General features: G+C 45.0%; 1 protein-coding gene and 1 pseudogene across 1 annotated transcript in view; one reads left to right on the top strand and one right to left on the bottom strand.

Annotated features, from left to right (window-relative positions):
- The window catches only part of LOC142748543 (dihydrodiol dehydrogenase 3-like), a 15,078-nt pseudogene extending 3,862 nt beyond the window's left edge, over positions 1-11,216 (top strand).
- A 2,445-nt stretch (positions 11,217-13,661) lies between these two features.
- Positions 13,662-17,189, bottom strand: part of LOC142748643 (aldo-keto reductase family 1 member D1-like) — a 45,115-nt gene continuing 41,587 nt past the window's right edge. Inside the window, exons 7-9 of the mRNA XM_075855790.1 lie at positions 15,497-15,662; positions 14,805-14,887; positions 13,662-13,944 (exon numbers count right to left, since the gene is read on the bottom strand). Of these exons, the coding sequence (XP_075711905.1) occupies positions 13,902-13,944; positions 14,805-14,887; positions 15,497-15,662 (292 nt within the window). The 3' untranslated portion in view covers positions 13,662-13,901. The remainder of the gene's footprint in view (positions 13,945-14,804; positions 14,888-15,496; positions 15,663-17,189) is intronic.

The following is a 17,189-nucleotide window of genomic DNA, read 5'->3' as shown; positions in this document are numbered from 1 at the left end:
ACCCCTTCAGTGGCATCGCGCTGTAGCAGCTGCTAGCGAAGCCTCCGGCCATGGGGGGGGGGGGGGTCCGTGCCGGCGGGTGGCACGGGCCCTCTCATGCTGGAGGCCCCATAGCAGCCGCTACGGCTGCTATAGCGGTAGTTACGCCACTGTATCTATCTATCTATCTATCTATCTATCTATCTATCTATCTATCTATCTATCTATCTATCTATCTATCTATCTATCTATCTATCTATCTATCTATCTATCTATCTATCTGTCTATCTATCTATCTATCTATCTTCTAGGTGGTGGGGGGTCTATCCCTGTCGTTGCCTATGAATCTTACTTACGCCCCTGTTTAAACAAAGTAACTTCCATGAATGAGACATTGACTTATATTGCAGCCACATTTTGGCGTATTACAACATTCGGACCCCCATTACCCCCTCCCCAGCACACGGTGCTACTAAACCCACCAGACCACCATAGAGCTACAACCTTGCCCCAGTTTATATCTGTATTATTCCACTTACTGCACGTATTCTCCAGAGTAGTAAATATTACACAATAATCTCACTGGGTTTGTACATGGATTATACGTTTCTTGGCCAGATTCCATGGAATATTACACAATCTTACACGCTTCGCTCTACTGGCCGCAATACCTACAATAAGAATCTAATCCCAGCAGTGCACACTGACAGCAGAATGTGTCTTTTGGATTAGTTTATCAGATTTTCTGGACACAGACGAGATTAACAATTTTTGGACCAAAATGTCATAAAAGCGTAACCATTGGCAGTCGGGGACACTATCTAGCCCAAAAACTGGACGGCTCTGGCGCACTTTCCACTGAAATTAATAGCAATGATGAGATTGTATAAAGTGTTATGTCCGCTCCAGTAGAAGGGCCCCAAATATTCACTAACTCTCTGAGCCATAGGCACCTGCATGGTTTAAGGGTCAATATTCACTTTGCCAAAGCTTAGGAGGCATCCGGTGCCCTGGCGTCTGCATGGCAGCTGCCCAAGCATTGGCTCTAGACTCGGAAGGGTAAACCAAGGGGTCGCAGAAGGGGAGTATTAATAGTCACACCCAGGGGCGTAACTAGGAAAGACTGGGCCCCATAGCAAACTTTTGACTGGGGCCCCCCCTCCCCTACCCTGCGTGCCACACACAGCCCCCCTTGTAGATAGTGCGCCCTGTAGATTGTGCAATACAGCCCCACGGTAGACTGTGCCATACAGCCCCCTAGATAGTGCTATACAGCCCCCTTGTAGATAGTGCCCCCCACCTCCCCCTTGTAGATAGTGCCCCCACCTCCCCCTTGTAGATAGTGCCCCCCACCTCTCCCTTGTAGATAGTGTCCCCCACCTCCAACTGGTAGATAGTGCCCCTCACCTCTCCTTTGTAGATAGTGCCCCCCACCTCCCCTTTGTAGATAGTGCCCCCACCTCCCCTTTGTAGATAGTGCCCCCACCTCCCCTTTGTAGATAGTGCCCCCACCTTTCCTTTGTAGATAGTGCCCCTCACCTCCCCTTTGTAGATAGTGCCCCCCACCTCCCCTTTGTAGATAGTGCCTCCCACCTCCCCTTTGTAGATAGTGCCCCCCACCTCCCCTTTGTAGATAGTGCCCCCCACCTCCCCTTTGTAGATAGTGCCCCCGACCTCCCCTTTGTAGATAGTGCCCCCACCTCCCCTTTGTAGATAGTGCCCCCGACCTCCCCTTTGTAGATAGTGCCCCCACCTCCCCTTTGTAGATAGTGCCCCCCCACCTCCCCTTTGTAGATAGTGCCCCCCCACCTCCCCTTTGTAGATAGTGCCCCTCACCTCCCCTTTGTAGATAGTGCCCCCGACCTCCCCTTTGTAGATAGTGCCCCCGACCTCCCCTTTGTAGATAGTGCCTCCCACCTCCCCTTTGTAGATAGTGCCTCCCACCTCCCCTTTGTAGATAGTGCCCCTCACCTCCCCTTTGTAGATAGTGCCTCCCACCTCCCCTTTGTAGATAGTGCCCCCCCACCTCCCCTTTGCAGATAGTGCCCCCCCCACCTCCCCTTTGTAGATAGTGCCCCCCCACCTCCCCTTTGCAGATAGTGCCCCCGACCTCCCCTTTGTAGATAGTGCCCCCGACCTCCCCTTTGTAGATAGTGCCCCCGACCTCCCCTTTGTAAATAGTGCCCCCACCTCCCCTTTGTACATAGTGCCCCCACCTCCCCTTTGTAGATAGTGCCCCCCACCTCCCCTTTTGTAGATAGTGCCCCCACCTCCCCTTTGTAGATATTGCCCCCCACCTCCCCTTTTGTAGACAGTGACCCCCACCTCCCCTTTTGTAGACAGTGACCCCCACCTCCCCTTTTGTAGACAGTGACCCCCACCTCCCCTTTTGTAGACAGTGACCCCCACCTCCCCTTTTGTAGACAGTGCCCCCCACCTCCCCTTTTGTAGACAGTGCCCCCCACCTCCCCTTTTGTAGACAGTGACCCCCACCTCCTCTTTTGTAGACAGTGACCCCCACCTCCCCTTTTGTAGACAGTGACCCCCACCTCCCCTTTTGTAGACAGTGCCCCCCACCTCCCCTTTTGTAGACAGTGCCCCCCACCTCCCCTTTTGTAGACAGTGCCCCCCACCTCCCCTTTTGTAGACAGTGCCCTTCACCTCCCCTTTTGAAGATAGTGCCCCCACCTCCCCTTTGTAGACAGTGCCCCCCACCTCCCCTTTGTAGACAGTGCCCCCCACCTCCCCTTTGTAGACAGTGCCCTCAAACAAATAAAACAATAAAATTGTACTCACCTAGGCCCCATTCCCACGACGAACGCAGCTGCTCCACAGCATCCTCAACACCAATGAGATCCTTGCGTAGGCCGGCGTTATCCAGTGACATCATCATGCCGGTTTGCGTAGGGATCCTGTCCCTGCGCCTGATAGGCTGCAGGCTGAATGTGGCCTGTAACCTAGTAAATGGCAGAGCAGGGAGATACTTCATATGCTATTGAATGTGGCGTCGCTACCGCTGTAACCCCATGCCGCGGCCCCGTAGCAGCCGGCGGTAGTCGTGCCACTATTGCTGGGGTGTGAACACTCGGGGAGCAGACTGTTGATGTTTGCTCATTGAGTTGTTACATTTTGATACAAGAGGGGTCACATGACACATTTTCCTGACTCACATCATGTGATCTTAGGACTGCAGGGAAGCATCATGTGACTGGGCTGAGTTAGGGAGGCGTGGCTTAGAATTTTTCACCCCTTGCTTGGCCGTTTATGGGGTCATTAATGGGTGAGGTGGTGCCTAATAGATCAGCTTTAATAGGACATTTTACCTGTGATCTAATCTAATGGAAACCAAATATAGGGACCGTTTCCCTTTAAGAGAGTTGCAGTCTGTCACGGTAATTTATTTATTAGGTAAATCACGACCCATAAATTCTCCAGGACAAGACGCTACATGTGAGACGCTGCCGACAAGCATGATCTGCCTCGTACTACCAAAAGGAAAACTAAAGTAAAAATGGAAAACCAAAAGCAAACAACGGAGGTCAAATCCGAAATTTATATTTTGGATCAGAAGTCACATTTTTAATTTGATACTTTTTCCTGGGCTGCACCTCCTACTTGTGGCCGCGCCCCGGCTGCCGTCCTGCCAATTTTACATACAGGAACAATCCCCGGAGAATCAGAATTACACAACATGTCAGCAGCTACCGAGCGGAACGAAGGCGGAAAACTTCACGAAAACTCCCGTATTCTCCTCAACGATGGAAACGAGATGCCAGTGATAGGACTGGGCACGTTCACCCCGGAAATTGTAAGTACTAGGTTCATTATATAACGATTCTCCCCCCCCCCCCCCTGTCAATATACAGAGGACTGTGCGACAACCTATATAATTACAGCCCGCAACTTTCCCAAAATAACAATAAGATTTACCATTCAGGAGCCTGGAAAAGATGGGTGACCACCTACTCAGGCGCTCATCTGACTCAGATATGATCCTTTTGATTGGGCGTATTTACCAGACTACATTTCCCAGTACAGATTATCCTTATCCTCAGGTTTCGGCTGAAAAGGTTCAAATAAACTCCCTGACTGTCACCTCTGTTAGAGCTACGGACACGCTGGACCAGGTAAGTGGCCGATTGAAAATGAAAAGCGTCACAAACTAACACAAGGTCCAAATCCCCTGCTCCCCTATACACAATCATAGAGTTAGATAAAATTCTGGTTACCTGCAGCTACCACTAGGGGGAGTTTAGGAGGAAAACCGCGCCAAAAACCGGCCGAAATAGCCTCCCTTTAATTTTAATGGGAGGCAGTGGTTGTTTTTTTCCGCGAAGTGTCATGCTGTTTCTTCCCGCGTTTCCATCTCTGACCTCCCATTGACATCAATGGGAGGCAGAGAAAGCGATTTCGCTGCATTTTTTGCCCGCGGCGCTCACTGGCCGCGGCCGAAAAACATGGCAAAGAGAGTGCAGGCAGGTAAAAAAATGTTCTGCCTGCAAAAACCTCTGTGTGAACATGGCCTAAGGGTCAGTTCACACGCAGCGTAAATACTGAAGATTTTCCGCAACGGAATTCGTTGCGGAAAATCCGCAGCAAATACAGTAGCAGCAAAGGGGATGAGATAAAACAAATCTCCTCCACACGCTGCGTAAATTCTGAGCGGAAGAAACACTCAGAAATTGACCTGCGGTGCCGAGTTTTATTCCGCAGAATGTCAATTGTATTTGCGTAAACGCTGCTTATATGTTGTGGCTTTTTCCCATTGAATTCAATTGGAGGTAAATCCCGCAATTTACAGCAGTTGTTGCGTTTTTTGCGGTGGGTTCGCAGCGATTCTGCCGCAAAAAACACAACACAGAAAAAAATAATAATCTTATACTTACCCAGAAGTTTGTGTTCCTTCCTCCAGTCCGGCCTCCCGGGATGAAGTTTCATCCCATGTGACCGCCACTGCAGCCAATCACAGACTAGTAGGCCGGCTAAGTGCAGCAGTTTTCCGCAGGGGACATTCGGGGTAAAAAATTTCACCACAGTTTGGTGCGGTTTCTCACCTGGAATTCCCTACGGCGCACAGGGCGGATACGCTGCGTGCTTTTACACAGCTTATCCGCCCCGTGTGAACTCAGCCTAAGAGTAACTGAAGACTGATTTATTATTGAGTTCAGTGGGAGCTGTATTTGTTTGCACCCCCTAGTGGTGGCTAGCGGAAACCAACATTTTATGAAATGTTAAATAAACATGGCACCATTTTCCAGTTCCCATTTACTTCATGGGCCCAAATATATATTCATATACGGCTGCTTTCTAATAACGCATCTCACTGCGAAATCACAACTTGGCCTTTCATCGACCATCACAGATTGTGTGAAGGAGGTCACCAAGACTGCGTTGGGTATTGGCTACCGCCACGTGGACGGCGCCTATATTTATCTGACAGAACACAGCATTGGGAAAGCGTTTCAGGAGAAGTTCTTGGATGGGACCTTAAAAAGAGAAGATCTTTTCTATACATCTAAGGTAGGTGACTTTGTAGATTCTTTTTAAAGGACTATCCCCAAAAACTACACAATGTCTCCATCCAGCCTCCCTCTCAATAAATAGATATCATTTGACCTATAATCACCCTTCACCTCACCCTTTTTCCCCCTTATATTGGCTCTAATAAGACTTTATGCTCCTAGTGGGAGGGGCTTAAAACAAGTCTGTGTGCAATAGGCTGCCTCTTGTATGGCAGGTAGAACTTCTTTTCACCACTACTGTCCTTGTAGCCACATTTAATCAAATAATCACAATCCAAATAGGAGGTCGGGTGCCCCGTTAGATGTTCTGAAGCTCCATTGATACACAATGTCTCCTCTATTTTTCAGCTCTGGAACACTTTCCACCAGCCATGTCTTGTCCGCCCAGCTCTGGAAAGATCTCTTCAGTCTCTTCAACTGGACTATGTAGACCTGTACCTCATCCATCATCCCACATCTCTTAAGGTAAATTACAACATTTAGCACTTGGTTGAGTGAAGGCTGCCATCATCCCGCTATAGAGGGGTACAGAGGCTATAGTCACCCCCAGACCCTGGCACATCCCTCACTTAAAAAGGAGCTGTCATCTCTCCTGAGATTTCTTGTTTAGTAAATACTTGCTTTCCCATTGAAATAACAATTCTGGAAAATATTATCTTAGAACTCTGCATTATGCTGACCCTCTGTTATTCCTCCTAGAAATGACAATTCACAATTAGTTGTTACCATTCACTTTGTTAAAGGGGCGTGTCCCCAAACAGTCTCACTCTGTCAGCAATGATTGGATATTGCCAGTCTGTGTAGGGATACGCCCCCAACTGGTAACACCCACTTGTCAATTTATTCATACATTTCCAGGATGAATAGCAGAGGAACGTCCAATGTAGAGTCCTAAGAAAAGATGCTCCAGAATTGTTATTTCATAGGGAATATGATTGATTACTAAAATAGACATGTCAGGAGAGATGACCGCTTCGATTGAAAAAAACAAAACGTATTATGCCATGTGACATTTGGGGGTGGGGCAGATTTTAAATCAGGGCCCAGGAACATCCGAATACCCCCTTTATTCCTATCACCACTTGACCCCATATCTTTTTATTATGTCCCATACATATTCTAATAACAACACGCTTCTGTTATCATTAAATTCCTTAAAGGGGACAATCCCTTTACTGCTTGATGTCCCTGCTGTCAGCATATTTATGCTTATATATAGGATACAAAAAAATATACTTCGCTTGTATATAGCAATAATAGATTTGAGTCATTTAAAGAAGAGCTGATCCTCAGGGGAGGGTCTTGTGAGTGGGGCAGTTAGGGGGTGGGGCTTAGGTCTTATAACAGAAGTCACTCTCTCTAGGTCTCTTGTAGTGACAGTCTCATCGGTTTTGTCTTGTCTCCTCAGCAAGGAGAGGACCTATTTCCCACCGATGAGAATGGAGCTCCTGCCTTTGGCTGTGTTGATCTCTGCCAGACCTGGGAGGTGAGAATTTGCTCGTTTTTACAGTCGAATTCCCTTGGCGTTGGTTTTTTTCAACACTAATAACTAGGGTATCACCAATCATGATTCTCAAGTTCTATTGCTTTCTTATTCACATCCAAATGAATCAGCAAATCACAATGATACCTATTTAAGGGGCACGTCGCAGGTACTAAAAGGCTATTAAGTTAGGCACTAATAAATGGGCACTGTGGCAGGCACTATTATCGGGCCATAGCAGCAAACATTTTATGGGCACTGTGCCAGGAACTTTGTAGCTACTGGTATAAAGTGATTTGACAGGCACTACATTCAGGCCTTATTGAAGGGGTACTGGGGCAGGCACTTTAGGGGCACAGTGTCATGGACTCTGTGGCAATAATTAGTATATAAGCACTCTAGTAGATACTGCTATAGAAGTTTTGTGGTAGATACACAGTAAGGGCACTGTGACAGGAAATATTTAATGGGCACAGTGGTAAAAACTTACAGGGCCACTGTGGCAAGCAATTTATGGGCACTGTCAGGAACTTTGTAGCTACTGTTACAAAGATAGTGTTATATGTACTACATGCCAGGACTTGTTTAAGGCACTTTGGGGGCACCACAATAGGGATTCTGTGATCACTGTGGTAGTGTAAAGGATCTGCCAGGCACAGCGGGGTTAACGCCCATAGGTAATCAGTCGGCACCTGAGTCTATGTGTCTGAGACTGACTTCAGCTTCCACCACTCAGGCTGGCAGGCTTAGGACTGGGAGAGCCTATCGCAGCCTGGCCAGACTCAGCTAGCTCCCGCCCTCTGTCTATTTATACCTGCCTTTCCTGTTCCTCCTTTGCTTGTGATTCTTCTCTGTTGGTTTCCTGGCCCTGCTACAGCTTCTGTACTATTTGATCCTGCTCCATACTGACCCTGGCTTACTGACTACTCTTCTGCTCTGCGTTTGGTACCTCGTGCTCTCCTGGTTTGACTCGGCTCGTTCACCACTCTTGTTGCTCACGGTGTTGCCGTGGGCAACTGTCCCATTTCCCTTAGCTTTGTGTAGCCTTGTCTGTTTCGTGCACTTACTGAGCGTAGGGACCGCCGCCCAGTTGTACCCCGTCGCCTAGGGCGGGTCGTTGCAAGTAGGCAGGGACAGAGTGGCGGGTAGATTAGGGCTCACTTGTCCGTTTCCCTACCCCTATCATTACAGGTAGACTTTATTATATGGACACTGTATCAGGAACCTTAGAGCTACTATTGTGTGACAGGCAATGTATGGCAGGCCTTTTGGGGGCACTACAATGGGGGCTCTGTCATCACTGTGGCAATCATTATTATAGAAGCACTGTGGTAGACTGTATTAGAGGGGCACTGTGGCAGTCAATATGAAATGGGAACTCTGGCAGGCACTATTAGAGGGTCGCTGCAGCAAACAATTTGCGGGCACCGGCACAGGAATTTTGTTGTACTTTGCCAGGCACTTTTAGATAAGCAGCATACAGGCAACACATGGCAGGCTCTATTAAATGGGTGCAGGGGCAGCAGGGCCGAGCAACCGGTGCTGAGCACATCAACCATGTCTACTAAAGGGGGCGCCACCAGGAATCGTAATATTATTTGTATAGCAGTATTAGTAAGACATCGTATAGCGCTGTTATTACATGAGAGCTGTTATTTGGTCTCAGGAAGTTGGTATTTTTTGAGCACTCTATGGTAATAGATACTTGGGCACTGTGTGGCACTGCTATTTAGGACCTGTACATTAAATTATGTTTTATATTATGATATTAGGTACTGTATGTATAATATCACACCATGGGGGTAACAGAAGATATGGCACGGGGTACCATCCAATGTAAGGCAGGCACTTTAGGGGCACTACCACAGTGTGGCAATCACTCTCATAGGATCATTGTAGGGGTCACTACTATAAGGGCACTGGTATGGTGTATATACAGTATATGGTCATATATAAGGTACTATTATTTGGGGACTGTTGGCGCTGTCATTCAGGCTGTGTATGGCACTGTTATTAGGGAATGTATATAAAATGTCATATGGGGGTGGAGGTGCGGGGGGTTGTACCTATTTTCTTTTTCCAGAATATTGGAGGTATGTAGTGAAATCCTAATATCTGAGATTATAGGATGGCGTCTATTGTAGTGAACCTTCTATATGGCGTCAAAAACGGTAAAGATATTATCATAGCACATTCACAACACAGGGTTAATACAAGGATTATACGTTTCTATTACACAATCTTACACGCTGCGCTCTACTGGCTATAATACCTACAATAAGAATCTAATCCCAGCAGTGCGCACTGACACTGTTTTCGATTAGCTCATCCGATTTTCTGGACACAGGCGAGATCTTAATGTGGCGGTGTAATTACTCCCGGGGACGCTCATGTTCTTCTCCTTCAAGGCTCTGGAGCAGTGTAAGGACGCTGGGCTGGTGAAATCTATTGGAGTGTCCAACTTCAACCGCACGCAACTGGAGATGATCCTGAATAAGCCGGGACTGAAATATAAACCCGTCTGCAATCAGGTAGTAATGTGCATTTCTGTAAATGCCTCCCACAAGGTCAGGAAACTCATTGCCTCAAATACTCTGTGCTGCTGTTGCTAGGAACTGGGGGTTCCTAGTACTTGAAACCACTGGTTTCAGTCATAAGAGTTAGATGCTAACATTTTGCCAGCCACTAGATGGTGCTCACTGCATAGAAATGTATACAGGTTCCATTGAACTCAATACTAATTATATACATTTTTAAACAGAGAACTCCCCCTAGTGGTGGCTGCAGGTAGCCAGAATTTTATCATTTAACTCTATGTCTACATGAAGGGATGCAGAGAATTTGAAGCTCTAAAGCAGAGTTAGACCCCTATAAAAACACACTAGATGTACCCATTAACCCCTTCAGATATTAACCCCTTATACCACCCTATGTATAAACGTGTGATGTAATCCACGTGGAAACTTGGCAAGTCAGTATGATAAGGGGCGTACGATCAGAAGTTTTACATTGTTTTGATTGCATGGACAACAGGATTTTTATTTTTGTCACTTACAGGTAGAATGTCACCCGTACCTGAATCAGAGCGCGATGCTGTAGTTCTGTAAATCCAAGGACATTGTTATTGTAGCTTATGGGGTGCTGGGATCCCTGGGAGGTGGAAACTGGTGGGTAAACCTGCTAATGTTTCACATATCACACAGAGGCTCCAATAAAATCACATCAGACTTTTATTAATTCTTAGTAGCTGCAATTTGCTGGGACCATTTCTTCCCTAGGGTCCTACTAACCTGCAGAAAAAGCGTGGGAACATAGTTGTCAGACTTCACCCTCCTCCCTATGTAAAAGATGAAGGTACTGCAGGATACAGGAGAGTGCTGCAGATGTTAACGCAACGTCCATAATTCTTAGTCAAGGAAAAAAACGGAGGTCTGACAACTTGGTTCCCGCGCTCTTGCTGTGGAGAAAACTGTGACGGAAAACTGGCTGTTCCCAACCAGAAAAGTCCAACTTCTATCCAAATCTGATGATCTGTTTTTGATATGGGGGGGGTTCTTTTAATATTACTAGGGAATGAATATATTTGCAAGCTGTGCTCCATCTTGCGGATTAAAGATGTATTTGCATAGATTATTATAAGTCGTAAACAGACAATTCTTGTTTTATGCCTACAGGGTGGATCACAGTGTCCCGAAAACTTCTGCAAAATCCAGTCCTGATTTCTATAGGTGAAAAATATCAGAAAAGTCCAGCCCAGGTCTGTATCCGATACACCATGCAGCGGGGGGCTGTGCCCCTTGTAAAAAGCTTCAACCCCGATCGTATGAGGCAGAACTTCCAGGTAAAGGCTGAGTACACAGACGTTTGCATTGCTTCCTCCTAGGGTCTATGTGGGCTGTCATGTGGACCTTCCCCTTCTATAGTAATCCTTGTAGACAGAGAAGACACAAGGGAGTAAATATGGGAGTAAAATACCTAAACTTGGAGAAGGAGAGAGCTGGAAAGTGTTTGAATATACTTTTATGCATGCTCAGTGACCAGGTGACCAGAGACAGGTGCCCATAGTCACCAAGATGGTTGACTGACTGCAACTTCCTGTTATTTTACTCCAGTTTATCCTACATTTGTTTTACTATTTGTACCAGGTTTTTGATTTCCATCTCAGCCCAGAAGATATGAAAGCCATTGACCACCTCAACCAAAACCTTCGCTACTGGAAATATCTGATGTGAGTAGATCTAAGTATATGAAGTCCTCATGCACACGACCGTAAAAACTCCCGTTATTACGGGTCGTAATTACGACCCGTAATAACGGGCTCATAGACTTCTATTGGCCACGGGTACCTGCCCGTATGCTTACGAGAAGGTGCCCGTGCCGTTGAAAAAGATAGAACATGTCCTATTTCAGGCCGTAATAACGGCACGGACAGCCCATAGAAGTCTATGGAGATCCCGTAATTACAGGTGGCTACATGTGTGCACCCGTCATTACGGCAGCGTTGCTAAGCGACGTCAGTAAATAGTCACTGTCCAGGGTGCTGAAAGAGTTAACTGATCGGCAGTAACTCTTTCAGCACCCTGGACAGTGAATTCCGATCAGAATATAGAGCAACCTGTAAAAAAATACATAAAAGACATTCATACTTACCGAGAACTTCCTGCTTCCTCCAGTCCGGTCTCCCGGCCGTTGCCTTGGTGAAGCGTCCCTCTCGACATCCGGCCGACATCCCTGGATGACGTTTCAGCCCATGTGACCGCTGCAGCCAATCACAGGTCAATCACAGGCTGCAGCGGACACATGGACTGCTGCGTCATCCAGGGAGGTCGGGCTGGATGTGAAGAGAGGGACGCGTCACCAAGACAACGGCCGGGTAAGTATGAAATTCTTTAACTTTTATTACAGAAAGGGCTGTCCCTTCTCTCTATCCTGCACTGATAGAGAGAAGGGGCTGCCGATTAGTGCAGTGCTATTTTGCAGCCAAAAACGTGCCCGTAAATACGGGTGGAATACGGGTGACACCGGACCCGTATTTACGGGCACGGGTCCGTAAATACTGGTGCAAAACGGGTCGAATACGTGTGACACCGAACCCGTATTTACGCCAGTATTTACGGGTGGGAAAAAATACGCTCGTGTGCATGAGGCCTTAACTAGGGCTAATTGGTCCAGAGATTAGCTGCATCCCAGTTTACAACTATACCATATGGGGGGTAATTATCAGTAAGTAATTAGTTAAGATTACTTAAAGGGGGTTTCCACGTTATGATTAAAATTGACCACGTTTTAGTAAATCAGAAGTTAGTGCAGCAGCCAAGGTTTGACAACAGTTTTTTATTTACTTAAAGAGATATTGACATTTTTCTATTCAGTTACGGCGGCCATTTTTTTATGTTTTGGATGAAAATCCAGAGGAGTAGAATTTATTTTCGAATCAAAATTCCAGTAATACATTTAAATTGGTTTTCTGGCTTCCTATGGCAGCACAATGGTAAAACGTTTGAATATACCGAACCGAATCCTGTCCATACTGACTACACATCACATGACCGTGGTGGGGCTTGCACAGTCCACCATGCCCTGATGTGCTGTTTATAGGAAACCATGGTCCTGTTGTGTCTCGTCAGTACAGACAGAAGACCCTCAGAGGACTTGGAGAGCGGCAATGAAGAAATTGGAGCAGTGTATTCAAAATGTGGCTGTAGGGAGCTTGCCCCTTTAAGACTCCATAATGAACACCTTAAAGGGGTTGTCTAAGTGAGACAGCCCTTTTAATAACAGACTCTTAATAATTTTTTTATATGTGTCACATAAAGTCCCTGCTACCAGGGACTTTTACTCTTCCTACTGGAGTTTTACACTTAATTGTCCACTAGGGGGCAGCAGAACCTTCAGGAACCATATTGTACTGAATCCTAAAAAACTGTGGATACCAAGACGACGGGGCTATGTTCACTTTATAGATTCATTATCAACATTGAATTGTGACAAAGTTTCAGGTGAAAGGATCAAAAATCTGAATTTATCCAAAAATGTTTTCAGTAATGTTTGAAAAAGGATGAAAACATCAGAATGAACATCCTCCTTGCTCTATTATACCCATACTTACCATTTTTTCGTTTTATCAGATCTCCTAATTGCTGCTGTAATGTACATATGATGCTCGCTCTGGTGTTGTCATGGTAACAGACAGACTTCCTGTTATGTGATCAACACTCTTATAAATGAAGTAAGGTGTGACGATCACATGACAGGAAGTCCAAGCAGAATTGGTTTGTGGATACTACTATGGCAACCCCAGAGCAAGCACAATATGTATCAGGAGAATCCCTTTAAGTGATCTTATTATCACCGATGACCAAATAATTAATTGTGATCAGTCACCATGACACTGAATGTATTATTCCTGGGTGAATTTAGTAGATGACGTCACTATAGAGCCACAAGCGCAGGTTTTTAGATACATATTGTGAGGGATGGGGGATGACATGGACTGGACCTCTACATCCCCCTCCTCACCCTGTGTAGCACCCTCTTAGGGGACTGTAGCGGCGGCCATGTTGGTTATCACCCAGTTTTCCCAGAAACAGATATGACAAATCAATGACTGGATATTTTTTGACGACTCAAGAACTAATTAACTTGAGATTTGTCAATAACACAAAGAGACGTGAGACTTGTATTAAAAAAAAATTGTGTATTAAAATTTGATTGGCTAATACCATTGTAAATGGGGCGGGGGGTAAGGAGTCAGGAGTGACAAGGAACGCGGCTGCAGACGCTCCTCTTTGAGGCGAGGTTGGTACGGTTGCATTAGTATTGACACTCTTTATCTGACGTAGGTGGGAGGGTCATTCTCATCATCATTACCGCGATGTTGACTAGAGGAAGAAGAAGAACACCGTGCATCGTCCCACTTAATACTCGTCTTTGAAGGGATACTCTGGATGATCGCTCCACCTGAAAAGACACAACATGGTGATGACTCCTCCTACTGTTCCAATATGGCTACAAATCTAGTCTAGTATTGTCTATGGAATTAAAATTAGCAGTTGTCAACATTGCGACGAGTCTCTTATCTCATGGCTACTATAATCAGCCATATTAGCTCTCATGGGGCTGCTTTTTCCGTCACCCGGTCAGTAAAAGTCTCCTTCCCTCTCAGTCTTAGGTAGTCCTATCAATCACATTGAGAAGAGATCCCTGTCACTGTACAGAGATTTGCTTGATTGAATCTGAAGACTGTGACACAGGATCTGGTATCAGTGACCGAATGTTAATTCGTCTATCAGGGATGTGTCAGACAGAGCCGAGGCCTTCAACCTCCGTTGTAGTTTATAAGGTCACAAGGCTTCGAGTTATTGTTGTTTTGATATTTTAATAACAAGCAAAGAAACAAAGAATACTGGGGAGTTTAGTTCAATGATAACATCAGTAAGGGAGGAAGTAGCTAACTTCTCCTCCTACTGAGAGGAATCAATATAACTGGCAGCTAGCTACATTTCTGCATTAAAAACAAAGGTAACTAACAATGCAATAGTTCTACTGAGCCCTGAGAGAAACAGATCTATCTATCTATCTATCTATCTATCTATCTATCTATCTATCTATCTATCTATCTATCTATCTATCTATCTATCTATCTATCTATCTATCTCATATCTATCTCTCTCATATCTATCTATCTATCTATCTATCTATCTCATATCTATCTCTCTCATATCTATCTATCTATCTATCTATCTATCTATCTATCTATCTATCTATCTATCTATCTATCTATCTATCTATCTATCTATCTATCTATCTATCTCACTCACATTAACAGCTCCACATAACGAATGTTCTTGTTCAGAGCTTCAACGTCCTTCATTTCCTGGTCAGTCAACGTGAAGTCAAATATCTGTGAATTTAAAGGTAAAATAAAAATAAAAAAGTTGATTTAAGAGGTTTTATTTCCATTTTCTGAGCAGTCATTACACAAAAAAGTGTCACTGTCATTTTATTTCGGTCCAACATTTTATGCTGATTAATATCATACTATATTTTTAAGGAATTCCGTTTTTTATACATATATATATAAAGCCTGTCTCACTATACATTTTTTTCCTATCTTTCTCCGTTATTTTGATATCGGTGACATTATATTTGGCGCCTGATATTTAAATAACCCCCTAAACTGTCAATGGGGTGTGCAATGGGCAAGGAGGCGTGTCACATCGCTGTGACACTGTCCAATCAGCTACAGACCTCGTCACAGCAAGAGCTGGAGAGAGGACAGCCAGAGCATGTGCGCACGCGCAGCTCCGCCGCCACCACCGAACAGAAGAGGAGTAGAAGAATGTGAATTCTTCTTCTTCTGTTCCATGGCGGCGGCTGACTGCATATGGATCTATAAAGTGAGATCGATATGTGCTGAATAAATACATACAGTATGTGCTCAGCTCCCCCTAGTGGTGGCTTCAGGCAGACACATTGTTTAAGAGTTCAGCAACAAAACAAAGTTTCTTGCCTGGAAGTTCTCTCTGATCCTCTGTGGATTAAAGCTTTTTGGAATAACCACAACTCCTCTCTGAATGTTGAATCGTAGCGCAACTTGGGCAGAGGTCTTGCTGTACTTTTTGGCGATGCGATTTAAGGTTGGATCCTCCAGTAGAGGCGGAGAAGACACATTCACCCTACAATGATAAAAGTGATACAATTATTAATCCCGGGATAGATCATCATTCATAGTCCGGATATGACATTTTTAGCTTTATAAGAATATCATTAACAGACGTCATCTGATATTGGAAAAACAAACTGCCCTTTTGCATTATAGGAGCTCGACTAACTAAGCTGCTATGTGCATATCTGGCAACCAGTTTACTGACTGTTTCCAGTGACAACCAGCAGAATAGTGAGTGCAGCTCTGGAGTATAATACAGGATGTAACTCAGGATCAGTACAGGATAAGTAATGTAATGTATATACACAGTGACTCCACCAGCAGAATAGTGAGTGCAGCTCTGGAGTATAATACAGGATGTAACTCAGGATCAGTACAGGATAAGTAATGTAATGTATGTACACAGTGACTCCACCAGCAGAATAGTGAGTGCAGCTCTGGAGTGTAATACAGGATATAACTCAGGATCAGTACAGGATAAGTAATGTAATGTATATACACAGTGACTCCACTAGCAGAATAGTGAGTGCAGCTCTGGAGTATAATACAGGATGTAACTCAGGATCAGTACAGGATAAGTAATGTAATGTATGTACACAGTGGCTCCACCAGCAGAATAGTGAGTGCAGCTCTGGAGTATAATACAGGATGTAACTCAGGATCAGTACAGGATAAGTAATGTAATGTATATACACAGTGACTCCACCAGCAGAATAGTGAGTGCAGCTCTGGAGTATAATACAGGATGTAACTCAGGATCAGTACAGGATAAGTAATGTAATGTATGTACACAGTGACTCCACCAGCAGAATAGTGAGTGCAGCTCTGGAGTATAATACAGGATGTAACTCAGGATCAGTACAGGATAAGTAATGTATGTACACAGTGACTCCACCAGCAGAATAGTGAGTACAGCTCTGGAGTATAATACAGGATATAACTCAGGATCAGTACAGGATAAGTAATGTAATGTATGTACACAGTGACTCCACCAGCAGAATAGTGAGCGCAGCTCTGCAGTATAATACGGGATGTAACTCAGGATCAGTACAGGATAAGTAATGTAATGTATGTACACAGTGACTCCACCAGCAAAATAATGAGTGCAGCTCTGGAGTATAATACAGGATGTAACTCAGGATCAGTACAGGATAAGTAATGTAATGTATATACACAGTGACTCCACGAGCAGAATAGTGAGTGCAGCTCTGGAGTATAATACAGGATGTAACTCAGGATCAGTACAGGATAAGTAATGTAATGTATGTACACAGTGACTGCACCAGCAGAATAGTGAGTGCAGCTCTGGAGTATAATACAGCCTGTGTGTGAACAAGTGTGTCTTATACATTTTCTGACAGTTTAAAGAGACACTATACCTAGAAATAATTGAGAAAAAATAGAAGGGAAACATTAGACTGTAAGGCCTCATGCACACGACCGTGTTTTTGCGTCCGCAATTCCCCCGCAAATCCACGGGAGAATTGCGGACCCATTCATTTCTATGGGCCCATACACACTATCCGTGTTTTCACGG

This window comes from Rhinoderma darwinii, chromosome 3 (assembly GCF_050947455.1).
Source record: "Rhinoderma darwinii isolate aRhiDar2 chromosome 3, aRhiDar2.hap1, whole genome shotgun sequence".
Taxonomy (NCBI): Eukaryota; Metazoa; Chordata; class Amphibia; order Anura; family Rhinodermatidae; genus Rhinoderma; species Rhinoderma darwinii.
The sequence above is the reverse complement of the archived record's forward strand: the minus strand, read 5'-3'. Positions and strand labels throughout refer to the sequence as shown.